Source organism: Rhipicephalus sanguineus, chromosome 6 (genome assembly GCF_013339695.2).
Source record: "Rhipicephalus sanguineus isolate Rsan-2018 chromosome 6, BIME_Rsan_1.4, whole genome shotgun sequence".
Taxonomy (NCBI): Eukaryota; Metazoa; Arthropoda; class Arachnida; order Ixodida; family Ixodidae; genus Rhipicephalus; species Rhipicephalus sanguineus.
The window spans coordinates 133,866,709-133,884,324 of record NC_051181.1 but is presented as its reverse complement, the minus strand read 5'-3'; the positions used below and the strand labels follow the sequence as shown (position 1 = coordinate 133,884,324).

Below are 17,616 nucleotides of genomic sequence, written 5' to 3'. Positions count from 1 at the left end.
TTACACCATACTTTCAAAAGCATTTCATCACACGCGAGCTGATTGCATTTTTAGATGTGTGTTGATTCAATGTGCATAAAGAAATTTGAAACAAAGTGACCGTACGCCTTAAACTATAGGACATTTTGGAGAGAAAAGCTTCGTAAAGCCATAAAACGCACACAAAATTTTACTTTTAGCACTTGCGATATGCGTACCGTTAGAGCCTGGTCACAACAACGAAAAAGAGCCTCAGCACACAGGACCCTGGCAATAACAGACATTAACCATGGCAGGGTGCGCGTCAAGTTGCAATTGTGACAAAAAAGCAAGTTATACCAAATTACATCACAAATTTAGGGAGGCTACTTATATGAAATGCCTTGAAGAAACATTTTTGGCTCCGTCCTCGTCAATTTAGGGCTCTAGCCTGTCGATTAGGAGTTATCACCAACTCACTCAAATTTCTCCTTCAGTGAAATGCGCTTCATGAAATGCACTTCGTGAAATGCAGCCATGGTGATTAACATGCAGGTAGCCAAAGTGTTACTTAACAGTAAAAAAAAAAGGGGGATGGGCAAGCAGAAGTGCCTTAAAGGCCAAGTGGTATGACCAGGCTTGACATACCTAAGAAATCAGGCTACTTCTGTTCAATGCGAGAAAAAGTAAAAGTATTTGTTCACGTGTTTGTGCTTTTCTCGTCCTTTTTTCTTCATACGTGCGCGTGGTTCGTGCCTGGTGGCTGTGTTTCCGCAGAGCCCATCTCCTGAGCTGTCAGGAGAGAACATGGATCTGCTGAGTGGAAGCTTAGCGCAACTTCGACGGTTTTCCGCCGCAAGTCACCAAGGCGTCGATGATTTGACCTGCACGGGACCATCGGTGACGGCGCGTTCTTGGAAGGCTCTTTACAGCTCATGAGTTTTCTGCGTGTTTAATCGCGAGTGTTGCGACGAGCTCACTCGCTGTGTGTACACCATGGACACTGATGCATGCTCAATGAACACTTGGAAATGAGCAGTGCAGAGCTATGTGGAAGGGAGCACTTCTGTGGGAAGCATCATTGGCCTCGGCACTTGGGATGCAGGACGCACTTCCTTACACGTTCCCAATTTTTCTGTTGCACCCTATTGTCTGTTTTGTTCCATTCAAGATGTCGTCCACACTGGTGTACTGACGTTAGTTCGGTATTGAAGTGTAGATTCAATAAGAAACGTAGGTTTTCCTTGGATCCCAGAGTACTTGCAACTTGTGTTGTGCTGGAGAATTTGCAGATATTTTTTTTTTGTTGCATTACCTCTTTGTCCTCACCATCACTTGGCTTTTTCTTGTGTGTGTGTCCAGGTTCTAAAGGTTAATGGTTACACCTACCTTTGTGTTTATGAAACGAATCTTTACAAGCATCATTTCTTTGGTGATAGCAAGAAGAAGGAAGGTTTTTCTTTTCTTTTCATTTCGGTCTGAATTTGTTGTATATAATCTGTTTTTCATCCTCTAGTCTTAACCATTCAGTATGTATAGCATAGAGGTTCTTTTTCGCAACACATTCGAAATCAGTTGTGTTGAGCTACATGTAGCATCGGTTATTTGTTTAGTCACGTTCATACGTACATGCGTAGCTGTATGTTGTAAGGGGATCGAAGTAACACAGACTAAGATCTGACAAGTTGTAATAATATAAACCCTGCCCACGTGTTTGTCTTAGTGGTGTTTGCACATGTACGTATGCTTTCTTTTTTTTTTGTATTCTGAACTGTCAGCTGAAGCCTTGACCATGTTCACTTGCATACCTGTAATACTGCACCCATATGAATGTTTAGTATAGAGGTGCCTTGAAGTGTCTGCAGTACGTCTCTCTGTGGGCGTGCCCAATACAGAGTGCTCCAGCTGAGTCAGGCCTTGGCAGATTGATCAAACTCTGTTGGGATTCTTTGCAACTTGAGTTTGTATTGGGTATTGTGAACATCATTCAAAACTTGCAGGTGCTATTGGGGGGGGGGGGGGGGGGTGGAGCGAGCACCCTTTTAACGCCAAAGTGCATTTCCTTTTTTTTCTAGCCATCTTCTTTTTCCTTTAAAGTTGTGGTGTGAGGAAACAACTGTGAAATGGGCAATGTTAATAGGTATCACGTTTATTTTGCTTCTTTGAAACAGGAACCTCTTTTTTCTTTTTAAAAGAAGGGAGGGGGAGTATTAAGTGTGGGTAAATCTGGTGTCCCACTTTGAACGTGCTCAGTTAATGTCTGTATGGTGTGCATTGGCCAGTCAGTGCAGATTTTCCAAGTCAGGTGGCCCTGTCACGTGTGGATGTGTGCATTACGACTGCTCTTTTTCCTTGTGTGCGCACATCTCACGCCGGTGGGGGGGTGTGTGCGCAAAGTTTTATGACATATTTACTTCATTTTTTTTTTCATCCCCCTTTCTTACTTCACTAAGGTCAGGTTTCCCTGCTACTTTTTTACCATCACGATTGACCATCGGCGGTGGATTCTCTTGGCGGAAGTGCTCCGTCAGCAAGCACGTCTGCTGTTCGTGGCACTCATTTCTTTTCGATGGCAGTTGAAGAAACGGGAGAGTAGAATGGACGGGCGGCGGGGGAAACAGTATTTCTCTCTCTGTCAGGCTCTCCTTCACTCGACACCCTTCATTGCCACCCCTACGCCCCTCCTTGAATCCTGCATTTCGTCGTTCCCTTCCCGCCTTCTACTGCACTGCAGACACTGCTCGTCGTTTTCCCACCCTCCGTTTCTTTTCTTCGACAGTGTTGCCACCAAACTCTCGGCTAATGGTCCTCCCCCTTGTGTGACTTGCATTTTGCTGCCTTTCCTGTGGTCAGTCTTCTTCCTTCCTTGCCTCCTTTTTCCCCTCACTCGTGGCCTTCACTTGTTCCCGAGCTTCCATCTTGAGTAGGCAGTGTACATCTTTGCCGCAGTGTCAGAATACCCAGAGCTACTGACAGTTTACCTATTTCGTACGCTCGAGGCTTTAAGGGCAGAGCCGCTTCGAGGTTCCACCGAGGAGTTTCGTTATAGGCACCAACAACACCAGCAAACGAGATATGAAGTCCAAATCATAGAGGCTTCTTTGAAGAGACAGAAAATGCAAATACATTCCTGCGAAGACGTGCTGAAGAAGATGCTTTGAAGAGATGAGCAAAACAAAAAGTAGCTTTCTGTGCTCCCGCCTTAGGGTCGCACTCGAAGAGGATGGCTTTCAGCAGTCAGTGAATTTCGTTGAAATTTGACCTTAGTAAGAAGTTGCTTGCGTCTTTGCACAGTTCTCAAGACAAGCTCGTGAAGAGAAGCTAATTCTGCCCATCAGATTTCAGACTGTTGCAGCGGTGCCGTCCATCTCATGCCCACATCCATCTTCCTACCTTACCTCTACCTCCTTTGCCTTACCTCTTGCCACAAGTATGTCTTGTCCAGAACTTTTATATATACCGTTTGTTCCCCCCCATTTCTTTCTTTCTTCTTACTTGTGTAGTTTCCTGCCTTTCAGCATGTTCTCATTTCAGAACTGTGCATTCCCACCTATGTCTTGAGTTTACAGGCCCAATTTTTTTTACATTTTTCGTACACGACCCTACCTGTTCATTTTTCACCTTCTTTATTATTATTATTATTATTATCTTTTAGATTCTTAGAAGCACAGCCCTTCCAAATTTGTTCCTGACCATTTCCTCACACTGACATACAGGGACAAGAATAATCTTTTTGTAAAAAATTTTGTGCCTCTGATGCCAATCTTTAAGATGCGAAGCGTTTATTAATCCTAATCTTTATTAATCCTTGCATAATGGTGGAGCAGGCTTCTTATTTCATGGTTTCAAGGGCGTGCAGTGCTTCATTCACCTACCTGCTTCTAAAAAGCAGCAGCAAAATAAGCAGCTTGTTGATATTGGCCCAAATTCTTGTGCTGCCAATCTCTTTAATTTTTTTATTTTCAGAGGTGGTTAACCATAGCAGCTAGCATTGACTGAATGCCAAAATTTCTTATTGCACACTGTTACAGTCTACCAGCCTCATTTAACTGTACTAAAGCACTTAGGAATGCTTTAGGACAAAATCTTTAATGTTACCATTATAATGTGACCATATATCTGGGACTGTGCATTAAGTAACAACCTCAGGCCCTTTACTGTAAAGGTACGTGTACACATACAGGATATCTTTCCATGCTCGTGAGAAAAAAGAAATCAAAGGACCTCGCAGCTCCGTGATTTATCACCTTATTGGTACTGCACGCAATTGCCTACATGCATTTGGCTTAACGATTAAAGATGGCCTCTCTTGTGCATTACACCGCTCTATGCAAGGAGACTGCCCACAAAAGGTTTGGTGCAGGCACTGTTCAAAGAACTTCAAGAATATTTTGATCATGCCTGCATGACTTGTGAGTGGTCATAGTCTCACTGCAGTTATTTTGTAACCTTTAAGACTCATTGTGAGTTAGTATTATTTTCATTACCTTACTTACATTAATTTTGCAGATCTGCAGTTCTTTCTTATTTTTTTTTGGCATTCAGCACTTGTTGCATTGCTATGCCTTTTATTGATTGAAATATGGCAGGCGGTTTCCATTCCTTCTTTTCTTGAAATATCCGGGTTGTATCTTTCTTTTTTTTTTTTGAGGTGTTCCGCTCTGCTCTGCCATGTTGTATTTCACACCCTGTCGCACCCACAACTACTCCGGTGACTTCACCCTGGACCAGAGTGGCTGTGTAGGGCAATTCTATCTGTGTTCGCTCTTTATCTCTTTCTGTCGTTCTACATTAGTATTATGTAACACTGTTACTATTCATCCTGTTTTTTTTTTTCCTTTATTTTTCTTATGTTTGTTTGCTTTCTAGCTTGCTTTTAGGCGCAGGGAACACTGCCGACGTGTCATGTGACAACACCCTACTTACCCGACTGACGATACTTACTGGTCTATGCCAACACATACAGTTCATTAACATGGCACAAACTCCTCCCAGTTTCTCCATTGCCTGCTTTCGGGGCTAGACGGGGACTTACATGGTGATCACAGTACCTAATACATGCAAAGACTGCTAAGGGCTCTAAGGTGTCATCAGGGGAGCAAAAAAGGGAGTAATTGGTAGGGGGGCAAAAAGGGGAGTAATTAAGGGATTAGCAGAGGGAGTAATAAAGGGAGGGCACGGGGAGGGGAAAGAAGTCCATGTCTCCACGTGCTGACCAGCCTGATACCACCACAGCCATGAGCAACAGGCCAATATACTCCAGTGCCATGGGACAAGCCTGCGTACCTACCAACAACCACTGCATCCTGTCTGGCACACATTCTCAATACAAAAAAAAGCATGCTTGGTGCTCCTACTAAACACGGCTCTCTCTCTCTCTCTCTTTCTGGTCCTTCTTTTATTTTGTCACCTAACCACTGCTGTCGATGCAGATTCCTTGGTTACGTCTATTCAAGCTTATATGCTGCTTATCTCGTTATGTTTGTTTTGCTTTTGTTTGACTGGTCTCTGACATGTCTTCAACACTGATCACAATGAACATTTAATACGTCCTGTAGATTCTTATGAGTTCAGTTTTGCTCTGTTTCGGGATGCAGTCCCTGCGTGGCTTTGCGTTTTCTTCTCATTTTGTTACTAGCTGTAATCAGCGTCCTTGCATCGCAATTTTTTGTCTCTTGCATAGCTGATTTTGTTTCATAATCATGTGATGTGTAACATCTGTTTCTGCTTGTTTACGCGCTCGTGCGAGGAGACAGAAAATTGTGGTTGCTCTCGTTTGTGCCTCTTTTTTTTTTGTTTTTGTCCATGACTGAGAGAGGTGCATGTGGCCCCAAAACCTTTGTCTTACCATACTTATTTTTTTTTCCTCTTAAATACTACAGTGCTGCTTCATCGTTTTTCGCTCACGCTCTCTTTTTGTGCTTTTCAGTTGTTCATTTGTTTGCATCCAGCCTTTGCTTCTGACACCGTAGGCACAGAGCTCTGAGCAAGAAAAAAAAACCAACAGAGACATTCGCTTTTTTCCTTTTTACTCGCTCGACTTCTGCCTTGCTTGGTGATGGCAGTCAGTCCTTTGTTTCTCTCTCTCGTTGCCTAACAAAACTAACGCTGCACTTTGCCAGCTGTGGGCATGAGCAACACTGCAGAAACACTGCTGTTTGAGGAAATGGTCAGGTATTGAAGAGAAGGTCTTGTTGCGTTTGCGGGTAGAAGCATGTTTTCTTTTTCCTCTACGCACATGCTACGGGAGCTTGGTGGGCTTTTCGTTATTGTCGTTGTTACTTATGTATGCAAATATTATGTGTTGATAGAGGTGCTTTGCAGGGAGCTTCACGACCTTTCATTGGGTAACACAAACGCATGATGGTAAAAACTTTGAGTGTCATTAAGTCTTGCTTGGTATTAGGATGAACATAAGAGCACGGGACACTAAGCAGTGCCGTGTGAGTACCAAGCAGAAATTATATAGCTAGCTTTTCTCGTTGTTTACATTACACCTTGGACTCCACTGTCTGTTTGCAAGAACAGGTATTCACTTGCTTCGTGGTTCTTGCACCGTTTACTGCGCTTTCAGTGCATTTGCAGTTTCTATGGCATTGCTTCGCCAGAAGGCCCCTGCATTGGTTTCGAAGTGAGAGGAAGTTGGAAAAATTGAGTGAAGCTCCTCAGTTGTGCGTAGAGGGGAAGAAAAAAAAAACATGGAACGTGGCTTCAGTAAATCCCGCCATTGTGACTTGTGCATCTGGTTTTTATTTTTTGGTGTCGTTTTTTTCCCTTTCACTTTTTCTTCCCTGCCCTCCCCCTTTCTCTCTGGTCATTGTTCTTCCTCCTTCCCCCCACTTTCTCCCATTCCCTGAAAATGTGCAAAACTGCTGGATGGGCGGCCTGCCAAACCATGCAGCTTCGGGTAGTGAAGGCATTTAAGAGCACACTGGAGGACATGGAGGACCAGCGCAGCATTCATAGCCTGCACAGCTTGCACAGCTCCCGAAGCCACCCAGGGGGAGCGCGGCCCATGTCTGACATCAGCTTCATCGACGAGGACGCCAAAAGCCCTTCGCCACAGAGTGATCAGCTGCTGCCACCTCCCTCTGCGGCAGCATTGGTGGCCGCTGCCGATCTGTCATCACCCAAGCACATCGGAGGTGGCAACGGCCGGTCCACGTCTGCTCGCGAAGCTCTGCTGTTTTTGCGCCGGGGGCCCAGCCTGAACAGCGGCAACCACATGCCATCGTCGCAGGAGTTTGCCCCTCTCGTGGCGGAACGCAGCAACTCGTCGGCGCCGGCAACTCCACGCTCGCCGCTCAGTGCCTCGTCGTCAAGCTCATCTACATCGGCCTCTTCGTCTGCCGCCGCGCCCGACAACAACAACCGAGCAAGCTTCTCGAACCCCCTCACGCAGGGCTACAACCTGCTGGCCGAGCCACCTGTGAACAAGCTACACGAGACGAGCATCTGATGGAAGGGCCCTCCCACCCTCTTCCCACTTAGCACTCTCTGGCGCGGCGATGTTACCACTCAGAGCCAGGCTCTTGCGCGGGCGCTGGAGCCGATGCTCGGTGGCACAGTCGACTCGAGGCCACTGGTGTGTCACCGTGTGTAGGACATATACAGCCAGAATAGCCGGCACGTCCCTAGGAAACAACACATCGAAGGCGCTGCTTTGGCCACCCAGAGGAGGTGGACCAGGCGCGCCCTTACTTACAGTGCATGCCGCAGCAGGTGCGACTCCTGCTTATACTGGCCACGGGCATTGCCAGGCGCGTCAAAACGCCAGCCACAGTTTTCTGTGTTCCTTTTTTGCGCTCAAGGACTGACCTATCGTTTTGATGAAGCTTGTGCGTGTGCATTCACCCCATACACCGGGGTTTCATAAGCACTTCACTTCTCAGTGCACTACATGCCCAAGTGTCTGCTTAAGGGCCTCAGCTCCTAAAGATGGGCCTTTAATGTCGCAGGTCAGTTCTGCGGCATAAGAGAAGTGAAGACAATGGCATGTCCATCGTTTTTTCATCAATTTAAATAAGACCATAAGTGCTTGATTCTTTTTTCCTTTAGACCAGTGGCTTCCCCATGGCCTTGATCCCGTAGCTGCCTGCCACGTTGCACAGAACTGCCGCAGCTCATCATGTGTGCCAGCATTGAACCTAGCGATGCGCTTCTGCTTTCCCAGCGCATCACTTGTAGCACTTATAGTGCTTGCTGCAAATTTGACTTGGAAAACTATTGGCTTTTGACATGTTGTGGTTCTAGCTTCTGGAAAGGGTCAGGTTAGTTGACAGGCCTGTACATTTCATGCATGATTGTAATATGCACTTCAGTCCACAGTTGCTGCCATTTGATAGAAAAATGTGAGTGACGAGTTTTAGCCGCCGATACCTGCATTTTCCACCATATAGCTGCACCGTTATGCAGACATTTCAGCACTATCCACTGAGCCTTCCCCATGGTTGTAACTACCGCAAATTCCAGAGAAAGAAATCTACAGCTCTCATAATTAAGAGCATAGCTACAACATTTATAACTGATTTTCCAGTACATCTATACTCTCTAGTATAGGCGACTTCTGAATATGCTTACTCAGGTAGCAGCATTGTAGGCAAAAGCAGCAGTTCTTATACAAACCTCGCCACAAGACAGTGTTGTCATGTGTTTGCGTGCTAAAAATGAAGCCAACATGTAGGTCGCAATTGTCCGTCTCGGGCAGCGGTTGCCTGCGGGTAGGTGAAGCTCTGTGCCACTAGCTCTGGCCTCGAGGGACGTCTACTGTGCTCCGAGTGAAGCCCAGCACTGCAGCAAGGGGTGCAAGGCAGTCTCTGGCCCTTCAGTGGCAGCCAACCCTTGATCTGCCAATTTCTTGCTGTCCGTGGAGGTACTGCCAATCACCTTGCCCACTTCCCATCACACCAGCTTACTGTGAGGACAGTCCAGCCCACTTGCCCCCCAAACCCCACCCTCTCCACCCCTTGTAGACCGGCTGGGAACCCTGTGGGTGTGTGTGCATCTCCCCGCTGGCTTGGCCTCTCCAGCCAGGGTTCTTTGCAAGAATTCTACAACGAGAACAGCAGACATATGCACGTGAACGGAAACAGTGCAGCCTGAAGTCTCCAGAACGCGGGTTGGTCTCTGCAGGCTGCTGCTGTGTCCTGATAAAAAGACAAAGGAGAAAGTGCGCACGTAGCAGCCACTTCAAATCGGTCCAGCATTGCCGTAGCCTCTAACACCAGCGAGTTTATCCTGTGACTGTGCTCTGGACATTGTTCTTTTATTTCTCTGTGGTCCTGTGTGACTAGTGCTAGCGCAACCAGGACATGGAGTTTCTTTGATTTTTGTTATTTTCCTGGTACATGTTCTTCAGTGAAATTTTGAGTGTTTGCATGTCATTCTCTGTAGACCTTCCCTGCCTTACCCTCCTCCTTTCCTTGTTAACTGTGTGTTGGCTTGTATGGTCTTTGCTTGTTGCGCATCTTTTTCTGGTCGGAAGCTTCATCTGTCCAGTCCAGTATTCTGCAGTTGACGTTGTCTTTGCCTTGTTTCTTGTCGACATGGGTGCCTGGACATTAGGCTGGGCCAACGCCATACTGTTTTGCTTTGCGGAGGAACCACCGTGTTGTTTCTTGTTGGATGTTGGACCTTGTGCAAAGGCGCCCAAAAAGTGTGATATTTTCAAGCACACATCACAAAGCGTGCACTCTGAGAACCCTGTCCTCTCTTTCCACTGTTACTACAGAGTCTCCGTGAGGTTCGCACGTATCTACAGATGTGTGTGGGCATGTCGCTCACAATGCGTCAGACACTGTGGAGGCGCTCCACTCTTTTGTGGCACAACTCTTGTTTACAGTGCATCTCCCTGTCTCTCTTGCATTGGTTGCTGTTAATCGCTTTCCTTCACTCCGAGCCCCCATGCCTTCTCGTGGCAAAGGACAAATCCTTTTTAGGTGTTTCCCACGTGACAATAGGTAAGAGAACAACTGAAAGGCAGAACTGAGGTCCATATATCTTAATTCTAGGATATCATACTCTTGAAGATGCTGCCACTTGCCACGTATTAATTATTTCGAAGTAATTTTATTTGCTTTCAAAGTGAGCCGCCATTGCATGGTTTTGCCATGGGGCCAGCACCAGTAGCATAGGTTGACCATGGCTGTTTTTGCTCGCAGACCACGAGGTGTTTCAAGAAACGGATGCAATATGAAACACACAAGCGAGAATACAAACACCTTTTTCCAGATGCATGTGGCTTGAACTTTTTTGTCTTGCACTCTTCTCGAAGGGCTATTTCTTCTAATTTACGTTGCCTCCTCCCTCCTCTCCATCCTGAGCACTCCTCAGACGAAGACTTCATAGCTTTCGCGAATTTCTTTCGAGGCAGCTTGCAGAAGCGCATTTCTTGGATTTGCGTAGCATCTCTCTTTCTCCGTGCTGCAATTTGCAGAAATGCAATTCTCTGCTGATGAAACATTTGCCGTTCACATGGGGAAAGGAGCAAGAACAAAAAACAGAAATATGTGACAAGAACTCACCGCGCATGGCCTGCGTTCAAACTTTTCTAGCTTTCTAGTAGGTGGTGCCGTCTGGTATGTGCACACTCTTGCACAGCGTGCGTGCGTGCGACGAAAAGGGTGCCATAGTTTCCTTTACACACAGATGCTTGTGCTGCTCTCCGTGGCAGGGTGTACTCCTAGTCATGCATTTACGGCATGCAACAGTGGACGCAGCAGCGTGAGCAGACAGTGCTGACAAGGAGGCAGATATGCAACTTGCGCGAATTGTCTCCTGCCATGACGTGTGGTGTGTTGCTGCGTGTCAGTGTGAGTGTCCTTCGACTGTCCTTTTCATTTACTCCCTTCTGCACTTTGCGCCAGGCTCCTTTGGACCGTGAGCCAAAGTGTGGCACATCCATCATTGTGGGTGGTTTCATATTTCACTGCAGTGATGTCCCATAAAAGTACTGGCCATGGCCAAGCATATGTGCATCTTTCTGCTGCTGCATAGTTCATACCGAGGCAGTTTAGCTCCATAGAGATCGAAGGCAGGCTTCAGTTCAGAGGTATTGGAAAATGTGGGAAGGCTCGACTAAGTGGGAACGCTGTTGAACTTTGTCTGAAGTTGCAGACAGGAAAGAGCAAAGCCGTGGGCATTGCCGTTGTAGTTGACGTTGATTTCTGGGGATCACGATGGTGGGGCTTGCTTTCCTGGTCGAGTCCAAACTCGGACAGCCTACTTGTGTGCGGAGGCCGGCATCGTAATGGCTGTGCTGGCCAAGCACGCTGTGCTAGCCCTGATGTGCTAGCCTTTGCAGCTTTTCTGCTTTCTGTTAATCTGATTCCTTCAAGCCTCCCTTAGTCCATAGTTCTTTTGAGGGACCTCCTACTATTTAACGTCAGTGACCACAGCAGCACATTTGCCTGGAGCAGCGAAGATGACAGTGCTTTCGTGCTTGACATCGTTGTCAGTTTCATGCCTGGATCCAGCTTTTTCGGTTTTTCCTCCATCAAAGACTTCTTGTCTGTGTTATTTTTAATGCAATGGATGTCCCTTTCATGTCTTGTGTGGGTGATTGGCTTTGCAGTAAGAGAATCAAGAACCAGTCTTCCTGTAACTTTGGGTGTTGGGCCAGAGCTGTTCTTTCGGCGATGATCTTCAGCAAAGCGAAGTTGCCACGCTGCCCATGCCTACTTGACCCTTGTCTCATGTTCGCCTCTGTTGTCTCCTACCTTTTTCACCATTGTTATCATGGCTGCTGTTCAGGCATGTGTTGCATTTGTATGCACATTCACGAACCGACAAATGCGCACACCTTGTTCACTCTAGGGAGTGTCACGTTTAGAGGGGTCTCACGGGTCACTCTTCTTTGTCCACTTTTCCTCCAGATATTCAATGTGTGTTTTGCATCTTGGTGGTCACAGAGCACGAACAAACAATATAGACTTGTAGGCAGGCCAGTGTATACTTTTAGAAATGAGTACAAATATTCTGTTTCCACTTATCGCGGACTTCCCGCGGCACCTGCACGTTGTTGTGGAAAGGAATGGGAAATGTTTATTGGAAGGGTAACGAGGTGGCTAAAGGAAGCAAAAAAAGGGCTTTTTAAAGGCTTGGTTGACTTTGGTGAATATGTAGTGTAGGGCTCTCTTCCTGAACAAGCCCCAGCCCCCATCAGTGGCCCCTATCACAACACCCCATGCCTCGCCAACCTACGCACGATGTCTGTACGCTCTTGGGTGACTGGAAAAGTATGTGCATGCCCAATTAACTGGCATTTAGCTTTGAACGAGGGATGTACCACTATTCTGCTTGCAACGGCAACAGGTGGGGTTTGTGCGCAGCTTTCTTCTCGTAGCCGAAGCAGTATACCATAGCTGGCTAGCTTGTGTTTTTAAACACAGACTTAGAGGAACTTGTGAGAATAACTTCGTCTTTTGCAGAAGCTCTTGCATATGAAGCAATACCTTAGCATCATTGTAAGGTTTTTTTTATTCATTTTTGTTTTGCTGTGGTGGTGACTCTGGGAGAGGAATGGGGAGCTTGGAACCATTTCTGACTCTGAAGTCTCCCAGCCCACCAAGAGAGCACGCAAAACTTGGGACTTATGTTTATTTGTTGGTTGGTCAATCTGTGAATTTTATGAGAGAGAGAGCAAGAGCGTCCATTGGGACGTCTCTTACTGTATGGTGGCGTTACGAGATGCGACATATTTTTTAATGAAGGCTCATTGCAACTGGTCACAAGGTATGATGCTGTGTGTAGTCGGGTATTTTGCTCTTTACAAATACTCCCATTATTATTATTTTGGAAACCTCTAACAGACTGCCTGTTCAAGTCTTCACATGAGTTATTGGCGCGTTGGTGGATTGTTACAGATGCCTTGTTATAAAGTTGTTCTATTGTGTGCAGAGGTGACTCGCTGCATTGCTCGCAAAGTGTTTTTTTGCGAGAATCCTTGCGTTTAGTGTAAATACGGAGTCACGAGCTGTAATCTAGCCAATGTTTCACTCTTGACAAAGAGCAAAATGAACATTGTGGAAGGAAAGCCCTTGTTTCTCTGTTTTCTTTCCTGCGGTTAAGCAAAGCAAAGGGAAACCTGATGTACAAAAGAGGTGATCAAGTGCAGCTCTGTACAGGAGGTACAATAGAACGGTATATTAAACTGGAGATCCTGGAAAACTCTGACACAAAATGGCCGTCCTTCTTTCCTTCCTGTCGCTGCATGATGGGAAGGTACCCTTTTCCACAGTCCCGAACGTTTTGTATGTAAATGTAAAACGTATGATGAAGCAAGCCATTAAACAGGGGCTATGTAACATTAAACCTGCCAGTGGCCTAATGACATTGCCAACCCTCTGAGAAATGGAACGCCTGCTCGAGGTCTTGCTGCATGATGTCACAGGGTTTAGCACAAGTCGCTATGCAAAAGGAACCCGTGAAAGTCAAGCGTGGAGCGAGGGTTGTGCACGTTTGGCTTGCATCACTGGCTTGCATCACTGGCTTGCGATTTGGCACTCTCCCAAAAGGGTGCTTGCCACATTGACTTGGCAAGAGTGTTTCCTTGTTTTAACTGCCTCGAACGTCACGGATAACCATGAGTGGGATCCACAGCACTCTGCTGGCAAGGAAAAAGCCTCCAGATCAACTCCCAGTCTCGTCAGCGGTTTTGTGATTGAGCAATAATAAAAAAAAATGTGCGTTTTTTTTTTAGGCAACTTGTTTGCCGAGGTTTCAGCCCCGTAGAACTTTACCTGGCGGCCACTTGATGTTACCCTTTAGCTTAGGGGTAGTTAATACCCCTGTCACACGGGCACCCGTGAACTTCGTTTAACTCCCTCGTCTTTTCCTCGAGGGAGATGGGGTTCATGTCACACGGTCACCATTTCGCTGAGGAAGTTAAATGGAGCTTTCGGTGGAGGGAGTTCAGTAATGGCCATTTCGGCTCGATGGAGTACTCTCGTTCCCAGCCAACTACTGCTACGCTGAAAACCGCACTAGCAAAATCGTCCTAATGAGCTCAGTTATAATTTTAAAAACTATGCTCTTCTTTTGCGTAGCATTTCACACCCCGTAGTGTAAGTTTTAGTTGTATTTTTTCGGACATCAGCGCCTGTACTCTCCACACCAACGCCTCGCCAAGCCGCCGCTGTGAAGCGTCGCGCCATATTTGTTTCTGAACGTGTGAGGAGCACAAACAAGCACTGTGACAGCAATGGTGATTCCGAGCACTTTGTCAGCACACAAAAACACGTTTTTGTTGCTTTAAAGGCGACTGCACAGGCAAAAAATTGGACGTTTCGACGAGCGCATCAGCGGTGTTTCTGCCCCATGCGGCAACCGTCGAAAGCTTGCACCGAGCCGTGTAGCACGGCCACAACTCCATTCTGGTTAAGCTCCATTAAGGAGTTCAGTGCGGAACGGAGATAAACGGAGTTCGGTGGTGGCCGTGTGACAGGGGTATAAAACCAGTCGATCGGTTAAGGAACCAGTAAGCACGTCTTTGCCTTGCTCCTGTGGCTGCTCGCTGCAGTTACTGCAGAATGTGAACCTTGATACTTATTGTAGACTAGCCATACATCAACGCCTGTTGATATCAGATGTGTTCACTGCAGCCATATAAATGACTAGCCATGTTTGTGCTAACCTCGTGCAAAAAGCTGTTGCAGTTGAATTCGTAAATAGGCTGAAAGGATATATGCACGTACACACATTCTGAGCAGTATAAAGGAAATCTTTTGTCTCTACAAAGTGAGAAGCAAGACTGAAATTTTCAACACAGAGGTTTATGTGAATGCATACTTGTAATTCTTTCTTTTGCTTGTCAGTTTTTGACATCATTGGCTGTGTACAGCCACAGGAGCGCAGTAACCAATAGAAGCCTCTGCCGTCTATAAACTTAGCAGTTCCTGGATAATGCGTGAGGATTCACAGCCTGACGGAAACAATGCTGGTGTGCAGAGAAGCGTCAAGTTCAGCCATTTTGAGTGCCCCTTTTCCGGCACTGATACTGTGCAGATGACGAGCTGGCCGGACAAGAAACGTCGCGAAAATGTGCGCATCACTTCACAACATAAATCTGTCAAGGGCAAATGAACTGCAAATGTTGTTTTCACCAGGTGCAGCCATTATTTTTTTCTTTTTCCCCCGCAAAATGGTTGGCAAAGGAGAGGCCAAGCCCACCGCAATGGGTGGGGTCTTTTTTTTTTCTTTTTTTTGCTGCGAAGGGTTGTTTGAACGAAAGTGCGTCTCTGTCAGCTCATTTTTTTGGCTGGGTTAACACTGACCCCCCTCCCGATGCTATTTCCCAAGGTGATTGGAGGAGAGTTGCAGGATCGATTGATTCCAGTTCCCTACAGCAAGAGTGCAACAGATCAAGCTGTAAGACTCTTTCAGCTGTTGGAAACCCTCTTTTCTTTGTCCTGCACCTTGTGCCTGCTGCGTTGTCCATCTTATAATTTTTTAAAACTTTTTTTAGCTCTGTAGCTCTTAGTTTGTACGTAGTGACAATGTTTACTAACAACTTATGTATTGGCGGATGCGCCTATGATTTCCCATGTGGCGATAATGATCTACCAGGCACGCAACCTCATTGGCACCTTTCATCCTTTCTATGTCATCTCTTGCGTGTTAATGGAAACATTAATTAGCCTCACTTTTCTCTGGCTCTTTTTGCCGCCTTACGTTTAATAACAGTGGACTTGTTCTCACGACAAACAAATGTGTTGATTCGGTATTGGCTCAAACAGACCACCTATGGGACAAGGCACGTCGGCCTCTTTTGATTTGTTTGTATGTTTTTTTCTTGTTTTTTTGTAGGATGTCACTGAGCCGCATGTGTCAGCTAGTGTTTGGTTTTTGGCCGTTGGTGGTGTTAATATCTCTCGTGCAGTGATGGTGAACCATTCTTGATTGTTGTGATGTGTAGTGCTGTCGGACGTCTTCCCTGATGTATTGTGGCTCGTTGTTGAAAAAAAAAAATTCCGCACGCATCACTTAGATGGTTGGCCATTGTACATTAAGCGCTGCGAAGGCATGCACAACATTTGAGGAGGTTGCTGTTAAACACAGCCACTACCGAGTGGCCTCAAAGACGTGGTTACAAAAGCTTCTTGCATACTCCAGAACTTGGAGGATTGTCAGCTGCTTACAATAAACCAGCAATGATTTTAAAAATTCTGCCAGAACACAATGATTGTCTAAATTATGTTTAAACACTCACACGCCATACATGTTTTATTCAACTACAATTTAGCCGGCGGAACGGAGCAGGCTAGGGCATCCACTTGTCTTCATTGTTTTATTAGCTGACTGCTCTGGCTGTCTGTAAAGACCTCCTAATTCTACACACGTTGGTCGTGCACTATGACAGTAGGACGGCAGAAGTGCTACTCCACTTTGCTGTCGTACATAGTCTGCGTCCTCTACGCAGTTCTTGTGGAACTGAGGATAGGCGCCCGCTCACCACGCCGCTAGCCTGGGCTTTGTTCAATTTCTCGTAGGGGCTAGGTTTTATCACTAATTGTTTTTATGCAATGTCATGGTATCGAGGCAGTTATGTAGCCAGATCAGTCAACAGTGATAACCAAAGAAATGCCCCTACGTTTAAAAGATTATTGAATTAAAAGAAAGGATTACCATTTCTCCTTGTTTTACACTCTAAATGTTGCCCTGATAAGAGAGCAAATTTAATTTCTCATTCAACTGCTAACATATTCGCAGTATTATTTATAACTAAAAAATAGAATTTCTAAAAGGCAGTTAGACACTAAATTTTGCCCAGGTAAGAGAGCAAATACCGTTTATGGTTCAATTTATAACTAAATTTATAACTAAAAGGGGAAATTTCTTGCCCAATTTCATTTTGTCCAGTACTTGTTGTTTTCCTTTGCAAGATGTCACGATTTCAAGTTTCCATTGGTCTGCCGTGTTAGCTTAGCAGGCAAGGTGTCTTCCTACCAAGCTTGAAGACGTGAGCTCAATACCTGGCCTTGGCTGCCACGTTTCGATTGAGGCGTAATCCAAGGACACCCGTGTACTCGGATATTGCTGCAGATTAAAGTTCCAGATCTGGAGTCCCCTACTATGACACACCTCATAAGCATAATGTGGTTTTAGGACGTAAAACCCTAGAAGTTATGAAGTTTCCAGTGATGCCACATGGAAAACGTTGTATGGCAGAAGAAATGGTGGCACTGTGTGCTTTAGGAGGGAGAAATGCCTTTTCTGGAGGCTATAGAATGGCAGGTGAATTTACTCTACCGTGTACACTGGATTTATTTTGTGTGGGTGCACGCGTAAAATTAGCACACGAAGCAGCCTTCAATTGCTAGACGAGCATTGTGCGCTCTGCTCCATCACCTATCTACACAGCATTCAGCAATAGATGCAAATTTTTTTTTAGGAGGTGCATAAATTAAGCTTGAGACGTAAATTTATGTGCTTTTCTTGTGCTCTTCGAGCCACAATGCACAGGGAAGGTTGGGCGTAGTGCAGGTTGTCCCTGAGTTTGCTTTCTGTTCATGTGCCATTGAAGCTTGTAGCAAGGACATCATCGTAAGCCTACGTTCAGCCTCACAATTTGCTACGATCGGGGCAGTAGTGATCCAGGGTGCTTCTCTGGACATTCACCAAACTGGTTAAACCTAGGCTAATGCTCCACCCTGTGTTTCG

The 17,616-nt window shown here is 45.9% G+C and overlaps 1 protein-coding gene across 20 annotated transcripts in view; it reads left to right on the top strand.

The window, feature by feature from the left end:
* LOC119396471 (plasma membrane calcium-transporting ATPase 2) overlaps window positions 1-17,616 on the top strand; it is a 332,288-nt gene that overhangs the window by 301,432 nt on the left and 13,240 nt on the right. For 11 of the 20 annotated variants that reach the window (XM_037663693.2, XM_037663707.2, XM_037663702.2 and 8 more), the window contains one exon: window positions 6,860-13,138. The exons of 4 other annotated variants lie outside the window; for them this stretch is intronic. In XM_037663693.2, the coding sequence (XP_037519621.1) occupies window positions 6,860-7,417 (558 nt within the window). In that variant the 3' untranslated portion in view covers window positions 7,418-13,138. Of the gene's footprint in view, window positions 1-735; window positions 5,940-6,859; window positions 13,139-15,255; window positions 15,325-17,616 lie in introns of those variants that run through there. 5 more of the 20 variants (XM_049417112.1, XM_037663708.2, XM_037663709.2 and 2 more) reach the window with 2 other exon arrangements.